The sequence below is a fragment of the Aspergillus undulatus genome (genome assembly GCF_047715775.1).
Source record: "Aspergillus undulatus strain CBS 261.88 unplaced genomic scaffold BDV17scaffold_15, whole genome shotgun sequence".
NCBI classification, from domain to species: Eukaryota; Fungi; Ascomycota; class Eurotiomycetes; order Eurotiales; family Aspergillaceae; genus Aspergillus; species Aspergillus undulatus.
In genome coordinates, this window is record NW_027396619.1 from 423,097 (window position 1) to 436,113 (window position 13,017).

At 52.1% G+C, this 13,017-nt stretch overlaps 3 protein-coding genes and 1 non-coding gene across 4 annotated transcripts; 3 read left to right on the forward strand and 1 right to left on the reverse strand.

The window, feature by feature from the left end:
- Positions 1–232: 232 nt before the first annotated feature.
- Positions 233–2,079, forward strand: BDV17DRAFT_280895 (putative amidase; the record flags this gene model as incomplete). The annotated part of the gene is made up of 4 exons (XM_073759952.1): positions 233–401; positions 472–701; positions 784–1,105; positions 1,187–2,079. 4 exons carry the CDS (start codon positions 233–235, stop codon positions 2,077–2,079), a joined length of 1,614 nt encoding a protein of 537 aa, XP_073617198.1.
- Positions 2,080–3,427: 1,348 nt separating this feature from the next.
- BDV17DRAFT_t63 lies at positions 3,428–3,519 on the forward strand. The gene has a single exon. It is a non-coding gene; the product is annotated as a tRNA-Val (tRNA).
- Positions 3,520–7,622: 4,103 nt separating this feature from the next.
- BDV17DRAFT_297798 (uncharacterized protein) lies at positions 7,623–10,818 on the reverse strand (the record flags this gene model as incomplete). Its single annotated transcript, XM_073763565.1, has 4 exons — positions 7,623–7,670; positions 7,728–9,381; positions 9,463–10,559; positions 10,630–10,818. The coding sequence occupies 4 exons, from the start codon at positions 10,816–10,818 to the stop codon at positions 7,623–7,625; spliced, it is 2,988 nt and encodes a 995-aa protein (XP_073617199.1).
- A 506-nt stretch (positions 10,819–11,324) lies between these two features.
- On the forward strand, positions 11,325–12,854 carry BDV17DRAFT_45966 (RNA ligase/cyclic nucleotide phosphodiesterase). The gene is made up of 2 exons (XM_073764551.1): positions 11,325–11,496; positions 11,592–12,854. The coding sequence occupies exon 2, from the start codon at positions 11,932–11,934 to the stop codon at positions 12,808–12,810; it is 879 nt and encodes a 292-aa protein (XP_073617200.1). The 5' UTR covers positions 11,325–11,496; positions 11,592–11,931; the 3' UTR covers positions 12,811–12,854.
- Positions 12,855–13,017: the final 163 nt, after the last annotated feature.

A 13,017-nucleotide genomic window follows, 5' to 3' on the forward strand; every position in this document is an offset into this window, starting at 1 on the left:
CAACGGCCACTTATATTCTCTCCTATCTTCACTATCAGGGCCCCGGTCGTGCATCGGAGTGCAGATAGGAGATCCGTCGGAGTCCCGCCCCCACTTCGTTTTCGTGATAAGCAGAGGACAGTACCTGGATGTCTCCAACTCCAAGTCCAGATAAAGAAATACCTTCAGCCCGGCAGATATTAGCCCCCCATGACACACTCACTCACTGACCAGGCTTGGTGTCACTCTCACAATGTCCGTCTTTTCCCTGGCCACGAAGGACAACAACCCCGTCACAACGGAGACGCTCGACGCCGTCGCATCAACACTAGGAATCACAATTGCTGAAAATGAGAAAGAGGACTATCGCCGACTTCTCGCCGTCTACCATGAGAGCGTCCAGGCGTTGATGGAACTCCCTGGTATGCATATCTATGCACATTCCAAGCCGAACGTGTTCAATGGCGCATATTTCCTAAGGACTATATACAGACTACGTCCCTCAAGTCGACGAAGAGCGATTCCCACGCAAGAATATCCATTTCCCTGAGCCAGAGGAAAACCCACTTAACGGATGGGCTTGGAAATGCGATATCGAAGATCAGACTCCGTCCGAAACACCAGGTCTTCTCTCTGGCCGGACGAACGTCATGAAGGATAATATTGCCGTTAAGGGTGTGCCGATGTTAATGGGGACTTCGATGGTGGAGGGGTACATTCCGGTAACTACTACCTTAGATCCAACCAACCTCCAGCATGCGCATAACACCGCACGAGGCTAATAGTACTATTTTGATGGTATAGGACACAGACACAACAGTCGTAATGCGCGCCCTCTCAGCCGGCGCAATCGTCAAGGGCAAAGCCGTCTGCGAAAACCTATGCCACTCGGCAACGAGTAGCTCCGCTGCAACAGGGTCAGTGCATAACCCATTCGCACGGGGGTATAGCAGCGGCGGGAGCTCGAGTGGATGTGGCGCGTTGGTTGCGAACGGGGATGTGGATATGGCGATTGGGGCGGACCAGGGGGGCTCTGTTAGGGTTCCGGCGGGGTGGTGCGGGCTCTACGGGCTGAAGCCTACGTTTGGACTTATGCCGTACACGGGGTGTGGATCGAATGAGCCAAGTATGCTTTTCTTTCTTCTTTTGCGGCTGGTTTGAAGTTTGAAGAACAAGATAGATACTGAAATGAATTGGATGGAAATAGCAAACGACCACCTTGGACCTATGACCCGTACCCTCCTCGACAATGCCCTGTTACTTCAAGCAACAGCCGGAAACAACAACATCGACGACCGCTCCTTCGCCGCGCCGCCACCGTCCCAAATACCACAGTACCACGGTATCCTCACATCGAGACCAACGCCCAAGGACCTGACGGGTGTAAAGATCGGCATAATCCGCGAAGGCCTCAACATGCCCGGAATAGACCCCCGAATCCGCACCTGCGTCACACACGCAATCAACCTCTTCACAGAACTCGGCGCAACAGTCCACCCCGTCTCAATCCCCATGCACAGCAAAGGCGCCGCAATCTGGACGCCCATTTCAAAATCCGGCAACTTTCACAGCCGCATGAACCGCGCCTTTGGTCGACGCGGACACGCGCTCACAGACCTAAATAGCCTTTTCCACCCGCTCACTCAGGAGAAATGGGACAAGGCCTATGTCTCCACAAAAAACATCTACCTCAACGGCGCATACGCGGAAACCACATTCCCCGGAATATTGAGCAAAGCAACAAATCTCTCCCGCCGGCTACGGGACGAATATGATGCCGCGTTGAACGAATACGACGTCCTTGTTCTGCCTAACTTGCCCTATTTGGCTAATAGCCATGTTGATCCGACGACTGCAACGCCGCTCGAGATGATTGGCAAGCAGGTTGGGTTGACGAGTAATACGGCGCCGTTTAACCAGTCGGGTCATCCGGCTCTGGCGATGCCCGTGGGGATGCTTGAGATTGAGGAGGGGTCGCTGAAAGGATCTGGAACGAAATTGCCGGTGTCGATGCAGGTTGTTGGAAGGTGGTGGAGGGAGGAAGATGTCTATAGGGTTGCGTATGCATGGAGTTTGGCGTTTGACTGGAGGGTTATGTAGGGTGGAGGTTTTGGCCGTGGGCAATCTTGGGTTCTTTGTACTCCAGATGTGAGCAGCTGGACGTGGACCCGAGCACCGGAAATGGGTATAGGAAGGAATATGGAGACAAGAACGAGTATCAAGCACTTACCCCTTCAATCTAAAATTACATTTGGACTTTGTAGCAATGTCGGCACCTCAAACGAGAGGTTCAGGTTCGTCACGGTCCATGCTGCAGAATGGACCCATCAGGTATAGCTGCCGGCGGAGTCTGAAGATCTGGATTCGGCGGTGGATGAGCTCGTCTAATCTAATGAGGGGCTTAGGGATAACCATGTTGGCGATGCAGGCGATTCCGCTGAGAGGTGTAGTAGACGGCGAAAGCAGAGAGAGGCCAGGTGAGGGTAAATCAGAGTAACAAGTAGACAGATATCGGGAAGAGTCGCACTTGAGGCGTCAAGATGGAGATGAAGCCGAGAAGATGCAAGATTAATCAGGACAGTGTCAAGAAGATGGATACCAGGGGGTCGAGCTCCAGAGTGAAAGGATATCGTCATCCGAGTACGTAGGATCTTCCACATGGGGGTGGCAAGGCATGCGTGGCCCTGCAAACCCTAACTTCCCACGCTTTCCACTGGCGTGCGGATACGAAGACCGCCTACCTATCAATGCCTCACGACAACAAACCTTGACGGTACTACTTTTCCGCACGCCGTCTAGGACCTTCGCTCCATGACGGCGACGCCCATTTACGGAGAATATGGAAGAGCCGATAGTATCTACTGGCTGGAAAGAAGACATCGAGACTCTAGTGCAGCGAGGGATGTTCCGGTCCATGGAAGACAAGGCATGTTCGGCCTGTTGTTCCCACAACACCATGCTTGCTACGCAGTAACCTGAACCTAGTTCCTGCTTCCGCTCGGGTGGATTTGCAGACATCAAATTACGAGGATATGCTCAGCTGGCCGACCTTCGCTTCTCTATGAGAGGTTGACGCTTTGGATTTGTGGGGCTACTCTATAGTTAGTAGCCTGCGACATTCTTTGTCAAGCGCCATGGAAAAATACATTGGGCTATGTAGTGCTTTTCTTATAATAAAATCTATTTCTATAGACAGAAAATGATAGCCAAGGAGCTGGATCACTCCGCCGTCTCCGGGGTATGGCACCCCCCTCCCCTCCGAGTACCATGTGCATAGATCTGTTTTACGTGTACTCTACGAATACGGGCTTGCAGTCATGTTATAGTAGATCTATTATACCCAGTATAGGTATCATAGGTAGTGTTTACACAGCTCTCACTCGATAAAGACACTCTCGATCGAAATACTAGTTCAAAGTCAAAATTAGGTTGATTTTCAGCGAACATAGGCCGATTGGTGTAGCGGTTTATCACGTCACATTTACAAGTGTCTTACACTGTATGCTGTGAAGGTCGCCGGTTCGATCCCGGCATTGGTCACGTGTTTGTATTTTTGCCGCTTGAGGAAGGAAGAGGGGCTACCCCTAGGTGTACTTGGTTTTTTCTGTTGGTGTGCATGTGGCCTATTGTGCTCTCTAGACATTATGGTTCCTCGGTCAAGCGAACTACAAACCTCAAAAGCTTACTATTGTTGCCTATGACGCGACTCGATATAGAAAGCTTGGGTCAATTGATAACATATATCGGGCAGTTCATTCAGCACGGTCTGGGAAGAAGTATCAGGTATGTCTCGCAGTGTGTTATATTACCTTGTCTAAAAATATCTACGTTGAATGGCCTGTGTCTGATGGTTATTTGGGTACCATAGCATCGTGGCATGCAGTGCCCGCACGACAGCAGCACACAGAGAAGGCTCAGTTGTCCGTGTTGGTATCGAAATGGTACGGTACTTTGTGTAATTCGTATCTGACATTACGGGAGCGTCCGGAACGTATCAATAGCTCATAGTCGAGGTATCCGGCCATTATTCCGTCCAAACTGGCAATATCGCGGTTGGTGGGTTCTGGATCTAGTCTGGATTCTATGGTGAGGTTCGTGGCTTCTACCATGATAAAAAGACAAGTATCACCAGCCTGCCTGTCTTATCACCAGGTTTATGTCTATAGACCGCATGACAAAAAAGCAAGCAGGGTGCCTAAAACAAAGGACCAACAAAGCGAAGAATTATACTCCCATTGCACCATCCTTCCAACATTTATATCTACAGGTCCACCGAGTCCTCTGTAGAGAAACTTCCAGTAAAGTTACATCTGTGGTAAAGTTAGTCTCCGATACCACTAAGAATGAAAAATAACATTAGAACATACTTGTGACCACCCAATCCCTTTTGGCCGAGCCTCCTGAAGTACTCGGAGGAGCAAAGTCCACTAGACAGGGGGTGACGCCTCCCTTTATTGCGAAATTGTAATTCGTGGCTGAAGACTCTTCGTAGAAGCAGTAGCCATTGTAGGATTTTTTTTTTATTTTTTCAGCCTTGTCAAGGGTCACATACTGGTAGACGTCATCCTGGCCAAAATTGTTGACCGCACAGAGGATGCTGTTTGCACCTCTAGGTGCCTTGTACAACGAGCCCTGGTATTCCCACCCTGTTGAATCCTACCAGTTAGTGTTAGAGATAGTGTCCTGTTTCATCTAGGAGATTTTGTAATCGCGCTTGAAGGCCCAGGAATACTTGTTGTGCGGCTAGGTAGACTCGCAGGTCAGCCATCTTGTTTGCAGTCAAAGGGAGTGTTGCTGAAAGGAACGTACCCTCGTTGGGACCTTATCTGGTGGCGGCTGTTTAGCGGTATATTCTTTGAGGCGCTGCTGGTATTTTGAGTTCTCTGGCCCATACTCGCCTTGTGAAGTCCAAGCTGAAGGAACCAGCAGCTGTCAGCAACATACATATGGGGTCTCGACTTAAGGTGTAGAATGCCTACCAGTGGCGCCCTATCCAACCCAGTATTCGTTCCGGGGGTGCTGGGCATCTAGCTCCGGGTCGAGCTTAGCCCAGTTGGACTTCATTCCGCCCAGCAGTTCTGCTTATAGTCAGTCACTGACCGTGGCAAGCACAGATTCCCAGCCGCCATTTTATTGAGCGGACCAACTCACTGAAGCTCTGTCCATGCCAGTTGTTCTGATAGACAAGAACGCATGTTTGGGTCCGGTGATCTGGACCTACTTCGTCCTGTTTAAAGAAACAGAAAACAATCAAGGGAGGAATCAAAAGCCACGCAGGCTAAATGAAAGGAGTCATGCCGTGCTAAATCACCAGCAGATCCCGGAGGATTCTTCAACCTTTGATATTGTATAGCGTCGGGGAAGTGAACTCTTCGATCGAGATGAAGTTAGATATTTCGGGTTGTAGATCCTGCAAACGATTCCACGGAGTAGGTAAGTCTCGCGTTTCCCCTCTCCAGTTGGTGCACGCGCTCCGCCAGGTCGTTCCTCTCTGTAACGCTTTCCACCATAACCTTCCTGTTTTCCCTGGTGATTTTGGCCTTATGGTAACGCAATCCTATCGTTGAGGCCGTTCTCAACCGCTGCTTCAACTCGTCCGTCTCGTCATTTATCTTTCAATATTTGGTGGTGTAGGTACCGTCGGGCAAGTGATCAATCTGGTCGATCCAAGTAAATTGTGGACACCACCAAATTTTGTAGTTGGCGCTGAACGATATGCTTTATTTCCTTATTGCATCTCACAGCGTAGCGGGCTTGAGCTGATCTGGAGTACCTCCCCTTTTGAGATTGCATATCGATATGCTGATGGTGTACTTGTCGTTGGCTGTCTTCACCTATATGATGAATGGAACTAATAAGTAACCAACATGGGTATAGCAGTATACCAAGGTTTATCTATTATCCTCCTGAGTAATGGCAAGGGGTCCATCTCCAATTAGCCGGAGCAAAAAAGAGCACCGGGTGCACGTCGTCTTTGTTATATACCTTTGGCGATGGTTGGAATGGATATATGTCTGGCGAAAAGTCATCTAGTGCTCTGTTACGGATGCCGGACATTGCTGAGGCAGCAGGGCTACAGCGCCGGCTGGAATCACCCACTCAATACCGTCCGGTTCGTTCAGCTGATGTCCAGACGCTTGGAGTCTCTCTGACTCCAGGCCTGCTTCGGATCTTGGGTCATAATCGACCGCTTATTTGAGGTGGACTACCCGACGTTACTCTCCGACTCGAGATTGCCAAGCTCGCTTTCGCCGTTGTTTGTCGACAATGCGAGATACCGAAGCCATTCGGCCTGGCTTCTTGTCTATTATCAAGTCCGCGGGAGAGACTAGAGGGTAGGGTAGGGTAGGGCCTCATCTATCACCCTAGCACCAAATCCCAAAGCTCCCTGTTGACGTCGTGTCGTTAAAGTCCTCGACTTGACCCCGGAAGCCCAGCCCGTGTTCAGTCCAGGCGTCCATAATCCGACCCTCATGCGAGGACTACCTACACTGGCTCATTACATACATGATTTCGCCAAGGGAATGGGGGACCAGACGGACCACCAAACTAGGCAGGCATATCGCAGCTGAAACAGTAGAGCCCTCCGAGCAGCTAGGGTAAGCAAGGTCCCGTGACACCGATCAAAGAAGGGAAGGCAAGGAAGACAGGTAAGACAGTCCGCCCGCGGGCCAGCAGCTAACTCGGGCCTGGGATCGCCAGGAGATCTCAGGAAGGATCCCTTGGGGAAAAAGGAGAAGAGGAAGCGATCTCAGAACGGCGGGCGAGGACGGGGTTTATATGGACGGCCGGAGAGGGTGTCCAGTCACTGATCTATTCCATGGAATTTGGATGTTACTCGTCTTATTCGTATTGGTGTTACTGGAATCCTCCAAGGGTGTGGGTGATGCCTTTAGTTTGGATGGGTGTATTCACTTTGCTTTCCATGCGCATTGGGGCGTTGTGCTCGGGTATTGTGAAGTGGGAGAGCATCGACTGGTATCTTCTCTCGCTAGATATCTCGCCTTGGTTAATCGTTTGTTGGAGGGACGTTTGCGGCGATACCCGCCCGTTTATACACTCTACAAAAGGCGTTCCGATTACTTCGTCCCTGCAGGTTGTTGACGCAGTAGGTTTCCGGCTGTACGTGGTGAGGAGCGCAGCCCTAGCTACCCACCCAGCCCATGCCACCTGGCCGTCTCTTGAAGCGTAATCGAGCAGGTGGCTACCATTTTCACTCGCTGGTGAAGCATCGCCGGATGCCCCGTCACAGCAGACACTCGTCACGAGTCACGGTGATTGCCTCATTTCAAGGAAAGGTCTTAATCATGCAGCCTAGACTATGCGCACGATGCCGCTTGAAAGTGCACAGGTTGGCCCCTGTCTCGCGCGACTGGTTTGCCTCGCTTGAGAAACCCTCATGGCGGACTTTGACCATACTATTAGGGATTTGGGTTATATTGTCTACGTCGTATTCCATGCCGTTGCGATCAGATCAAGGAGACTTGGGAGAAAAGAATGCTAACTGCTGGAAACTCAAAGCCAGCATATTGGTAGCCTTCGTGTTCTTCTATCCTGGCGTTGGATATCATCCTTTTTGTCGATCAAGCCCCAAGTCACTCTCGCCACCACCTGCCTAGTCACCCACTGGCCGACTCGCCAACTCACTCACTATTTTCCGAGTACGGCGGTGACGGGTCACTCAAAGCATCCTCATACGATAACGGCCGAGTCCCTGCACCAGGATCAACTTCACTACTCCCCGTCACCGTAGGCACAAGCGTAGACCCTGAATCAAGTCGGTGCCGGTGGCCCAAGGCAACGCCCAGTCTCTGGCAAAGGACTTCCTCTCCGGCCTCTGCTAGTCCCGCAAAGTATTTCGCTTCTTCGATTATTCCTTGCGCTGTATAAACGGCTGCCAGAGACTTCTGCGCCTCGATGCGGTCGCGGTGCGCTTCGTCGAGGGCTTCCATGTCTCTTGCGACGGCGGCCTGGAAGAGGATTTCGACGGGGCGATATCTGGGGTTTGAACTCGCTTTGGCTTCTTCAAATTCAGGTACTTGCAGTTTGGCCTGTGACTTTCGCTTTCGTGCCGCGAGCGTTCGGGTCGTGATTTCTAGTGCTTCCTCTTGGCGGTCTTGGTTCCAGAGGAGGCTCACCAGCCGTGCGACGGTGCGGAGTGTGTATGGGTTGTCGACGCCTAGTTTCTTCTCGCGCCCGTCTAGCGTCGTCCGATATAGCTCCTCGGCCTCAGTGGGCTTCCCTGACCTATCGCACAGTATGGCGTAGTTCATTGTCGCTTTCAATGTATCCGGGTGGAGCAGACCGAGCACTCTGGCCGACCTCTCGATGACGTCGCGAAAGTCCTCTTCTGCTTCCTCGTGCCGCTGCAGCTCGCGGAGGTTGATCGCCTTGAACAGTTTTGTGGATAAAGCAGTTGGATGGTCGGCGTGAAGTTTCGCGGCGACTTCTCTGCTGGCGTCCTCGTAGAGCTGCGTTACTAGGTCGTACTGCGCTTGGGCGCGATATGTATTGGCAAGATTCACCATACAGTGAAGGGCCTCAAGGTGGGTGGCAAGACCGGAAGCCCGATACGAGGCAAGGACCATGTTATATAGTGTGATGGCTTGTTCGTGCTGACCTTGATTACGGTAGACCTGGGCCAAGAGCTCCCGGGTGTTGAGCACATCGAGGTGATCACTAGGTAGAAAGAGGGCTTGTTGTCTGAGGACGTCTTGGTAGATGGACACTGCTTCATCGTAGCGACCTTGCTTGAAGATGGACTTTGCCAGGTTCTTGAGCATGTGCACTTTTGTCTCCTGGTCAAACACATATTCAATGGTGTCGCTGCCGAGGATTCTGGAGATGCTCTCCTCGACTTCTGTATAGCGCCCTTGCAGGATAAAGATGTCCGTGAGCTGGACCTCTGTCGAGCTGCTGTCGGTGTCGTATGCCTTAACCTTCTTATCGGCCAGCAGCACCTCCTTGCAGATCCGTTCGGCCTCGTCATATCTCCCATTGTCTGTGTAGAAAGTGCATATCACCGTGAGTGCGGTGCGAAGCTTGTCATGCAAAGGGCTACCCGCCCAATCGTGTGCATAGGTGGATTGCAATTCAAGGCTGGTATCGACATGAGAGAGGGCTTGCAGCCGGACTTTCAATGGCCAGTTCTGGTAGTCGATGCCAGAGGACTTGATGTAGTGGCCTAGAATACTCAACGCTTCGCTGGTACGTTGGCGCCTTTCGCTAGCTGTGAGCCGGAGTTGGATCCAGTCTCGTACTAGGGGATGCAGAGAGAGGGTGCAAAATCCGGAGGCGTCTTCCAGGTCGCCATCACTGTTGTCTCCCAATGCACCGCTATATCGAACGAGTGACAAGCCCGCGAGAAAGACAACGACGTCTTGATACTCGAATTTACTCCATCTGGAACCGTTCGAGAATGGTCCTATCCAAGGAGGGATACCAGCACCTGCCACTTGCAGTCCCTCGAAGTAGGCTTAAAACATCTCCATGCGAATATATAGGGGCCCGAAAAATGCAAGGGTGCTCAGGGAATCACCCAGGGTATCACCAATACGACTATGCTCTTTGGCCTGACTGAATGACATCTCCCAAGTCGTAAACACTCCGAGGGGGGTTTCAGTTTCAGCCTCGTCGCCGCCAATCGACCGCTGGTACTCCCAGATATTTGGGACATCTCTCAGTATTTTCTCTTTCCTGTGTTTGTAGTGGTCAAGGAATTCCTCGGGGCTGATCTTCCTCGATCGAATGTAGGCCGCGCTCTGCTCAATGGCCAGTGGCAGGTTTCCAAGTAGCTTAACCACAGCCCTAGCCTGGGATAAATGCGCGATTGTCCGCGTATGCCCTGTTCGTTCGAGGAGAAGCTCAACAGCATCAGCTTCATTCATCCCGGTAACGGGGATGAGGGCGCCCAACGGCGCAACCTCCACGTGTCGCGTGGTCATGATTACGGCGCCGGCAGACGAACTGGGTGTATACTCCAGAATGTTCTTGATTCTCTGAGGCCAGTCGTAGTTGTCAAACACAATTAGCCACTGTCCGCCCTGTCGCTCGATCGTGCTGTGAACGAAGGTGATGTGCGCCTGGATGTTTGGGAAGGTCCTCTGTTCACCAGACAAGGCAAGAATGTTCTTCGCAATTTCCACAAAGCTTCGCTGGATGGACAGTTGGGAGGCGCTATTTACCCACAATATCGTCCTGAAATGTGCGCGTGTCTTCTCGCGTCGGCAATATTCAATGGCAAGGCTGGTTTTGCCTTGTCCTCCCATGCCCAGGAGCAATGCGACCCTCGTGTCTCTGCATTGCGCTTTCACCACGCAATCGAGTGCATCAAGGGTATCCCTGCGACCGACAAACTTAGCTCGGCCTATGGATGGAAGATGATAGTAGGTCGGAGCGGGAGGAGGCGCAGCAGTCTTGAAGGACGACTGAGCGCTCAGGTAGAGGGTTAGGGTTGCCTTGTAGCTCTCGAGCTCCGCCTTGCACTCTTTCGCTTTTTCTTCGGCACCTACGCTGCGCAATGCTTTGAGCACTCTAGATGCGACCGAGTCACGACGCTCGGGTACGACCTTTGACAGAACCTGGTTCAACGTCGTCAGGTTGCGGACACAACCATCCAGGACGTGTTTCAGCCCGTTGATCCGGGTTGACAGAAGTATCACATTCGAGATTGCGACACAGATCCGCCAACAATGGAATATGGGCTGAGAGTTCCCTATAGATGACGGGGATGTAGGATGTGGATTTGCAGTATCTATGAATGCGAGAGGAGACAGCGCCTGCAAGCGTGACGAACTGGGCTACAGTTCCCGCTATGCCCACAGCCGAGATCGGATCCATCGTGCCCTATGCTGGGCTAGATGAGTCTGGAGCCGATTTCCATTTTTCTGGGCTATTGTGTATTCAGAGGCCGTTTAGATCCATGGATGAGAGTTGGATCTACCTCGTCCTCTTAATCAGCCTGCTGTTTGAGCCTCGCTCGCACCGACCTTGTACAACTTTTTTGTCCATGATTTCCCAGCATACGTCCCTACGCACCGCTGTGCATAGAAAAGGAGGCCTATCTCAGCCTCGTCCTGTTCCATCTGAGCTGGCAATCAGGGTCTGTGGTGTCACGCGGGGAAGCCCCCCATGAGGTTCCAATCACAACGCTAGAATGCCCAAGCCACAACCGGGGTCAAGGCAAGAAGGGTCGTATTGGAGTTCAAGGATTGAGATACGGGTTATTTTGCTCAGGTCACAGGATGCACAAGGCCGAATGAGGATGGCTCCCCGCCAGGATAATCCCTTTAGTATCGGCATCACCCCCTGTCGCCGAGTTGTTTGCGAGGATTGAGCCTTGCCAACCTGGCTTGACTGTCTCTGAGTCAATCTAACCATGCACGTCTTGCTCGATATAATGCTCGCACGTGTTAAGCTCAATGGCGAGTTGGGACTCGAGGCAAGATATACCGGTGTGTGCGGCGTAAATTGAAGAAAGCAGCAGGCACCTCGTACCTCTGGGCAGCACCTTCCTCGGTATCGCAACCCTGCCGCATCATGCGTGCTGCTGGTCTTGATCTCCTTGCCCGCGCATTCCCTCCATAACTCCATTCGTCTGAGAGTCATTGCAGGCACCCCTACTCCGTACCCGGATCCTCCAGAGCCGATGCAACCATCTGTGAATGCGTGCGTTCGATCAAGATATATCAACAATGTAATTGGAGGACATAATCGGGCAAAGGCTGAGATGTCCAGATCGATAATCCACTGATATCACCCATATTGAATTCTCTGCACATGGCCGACTTCTGCGGCTCTTCATTTTCGGCTGCTGCAGGAGATACATCATCCCCAGGCCCCCAGTTCGCGACAGATAGATAAGCCCCAAATTCCCAACGGTTCAAGCTAAAAACAGCACTACCTCTCTATTAACATTCCAGAACTCACAGACGCCCTTTCCTGCCTACCAAAATGGCCTCCGACTCTGATTTCATGCCCGCCAAGTCCGTCAAGAAGTTCTACCCCGACGGTAGCAGCAAGGTCTACCGCGGCCACTCCGTCATCGCCCTCCTCCCTACGGAATCCCCCCTCCGCTCTACTCTCAACGAGATCCACAATGCCTTATCCACCCACTACCTCAGGCCCTCTCTATTCCCCGATGAAGCTCTGCTTCCCCCAACAAGCTGGCACATGACCGTCTTCATTGGCGTACGCGATCTCGAGCGCGCCCCCGCCGTTATGCCCCACGACTACTACGCCGAGGACATCAAAGCCACAAGCGGCCTTGACGGCCCCTACGAAGACTGGCTGAACTACACAAGATCCCAGCTCCTGAGCCAGGGCGGGCTCCCCACCGACGCCGCACCACCGTACGAACTCATCGTCAGCCGCGCCGTCGATGAAATCGAATACCAAATCAACATCCCACTGGAATTAAGCCGGAACTCGCGGGGCAATCTCCTATACGCACGCGACGAACTCTCCGAGCAGACGGGGCTCCGGTTCCCGAACCACGACTCCCCGCGGTTCCATATTACGCTAGCTTATATGGTGCGCGCACCGGATTTCGAGGAGGCTGCGACTCTCAAGGAGCTTGTCGACAGCTATCTGGCGTATGCGCCACGAACGGTCGTGTTTCCATTTGTGGGACTTTACTCCTTTGAGGATATGCAGAATTTCAATGTTGAGGTTGACCTTAGCGAGCCCCGTGATGAGGAGTGTGAGGGTGATAATGATGAAGAGGATGAGGAGTGCGAGGGTGATAATGATGAAGAGGATGAGGAGTGTGAGGGTGCTTATGATAAAGAGGATGAGGAGTGGGATGATGAGAATGCCTTAAGAAGAGGTTAAATCACTCGGGGAGTTAGGGTTGCAAGCCTCGCCGCTTTCGCAGACAACACCTAGGCAGACCGTTTAGTAGCCACGTTTCACCGCACAATCAACCCTTTTGATTATGGTTATTAAGGTCCTTGTATGCGCTATCCCTCTGAGATATAATTGCTACTACTGCCTCCAATCCGCTCCGACGGAGTAGGTACCAACCGCTGGGACATCATC

What these genes read in the sequence shown, in the direction of transcription:
- BDV17DRAFT_45966 (XM_073764551.1), top strand. Translation starts at nt 11,932, where the DNA reads ATGGCCTCCGACTCTGATTTCATGCCCGCCAAGTCCGTCAAGAAGTTC.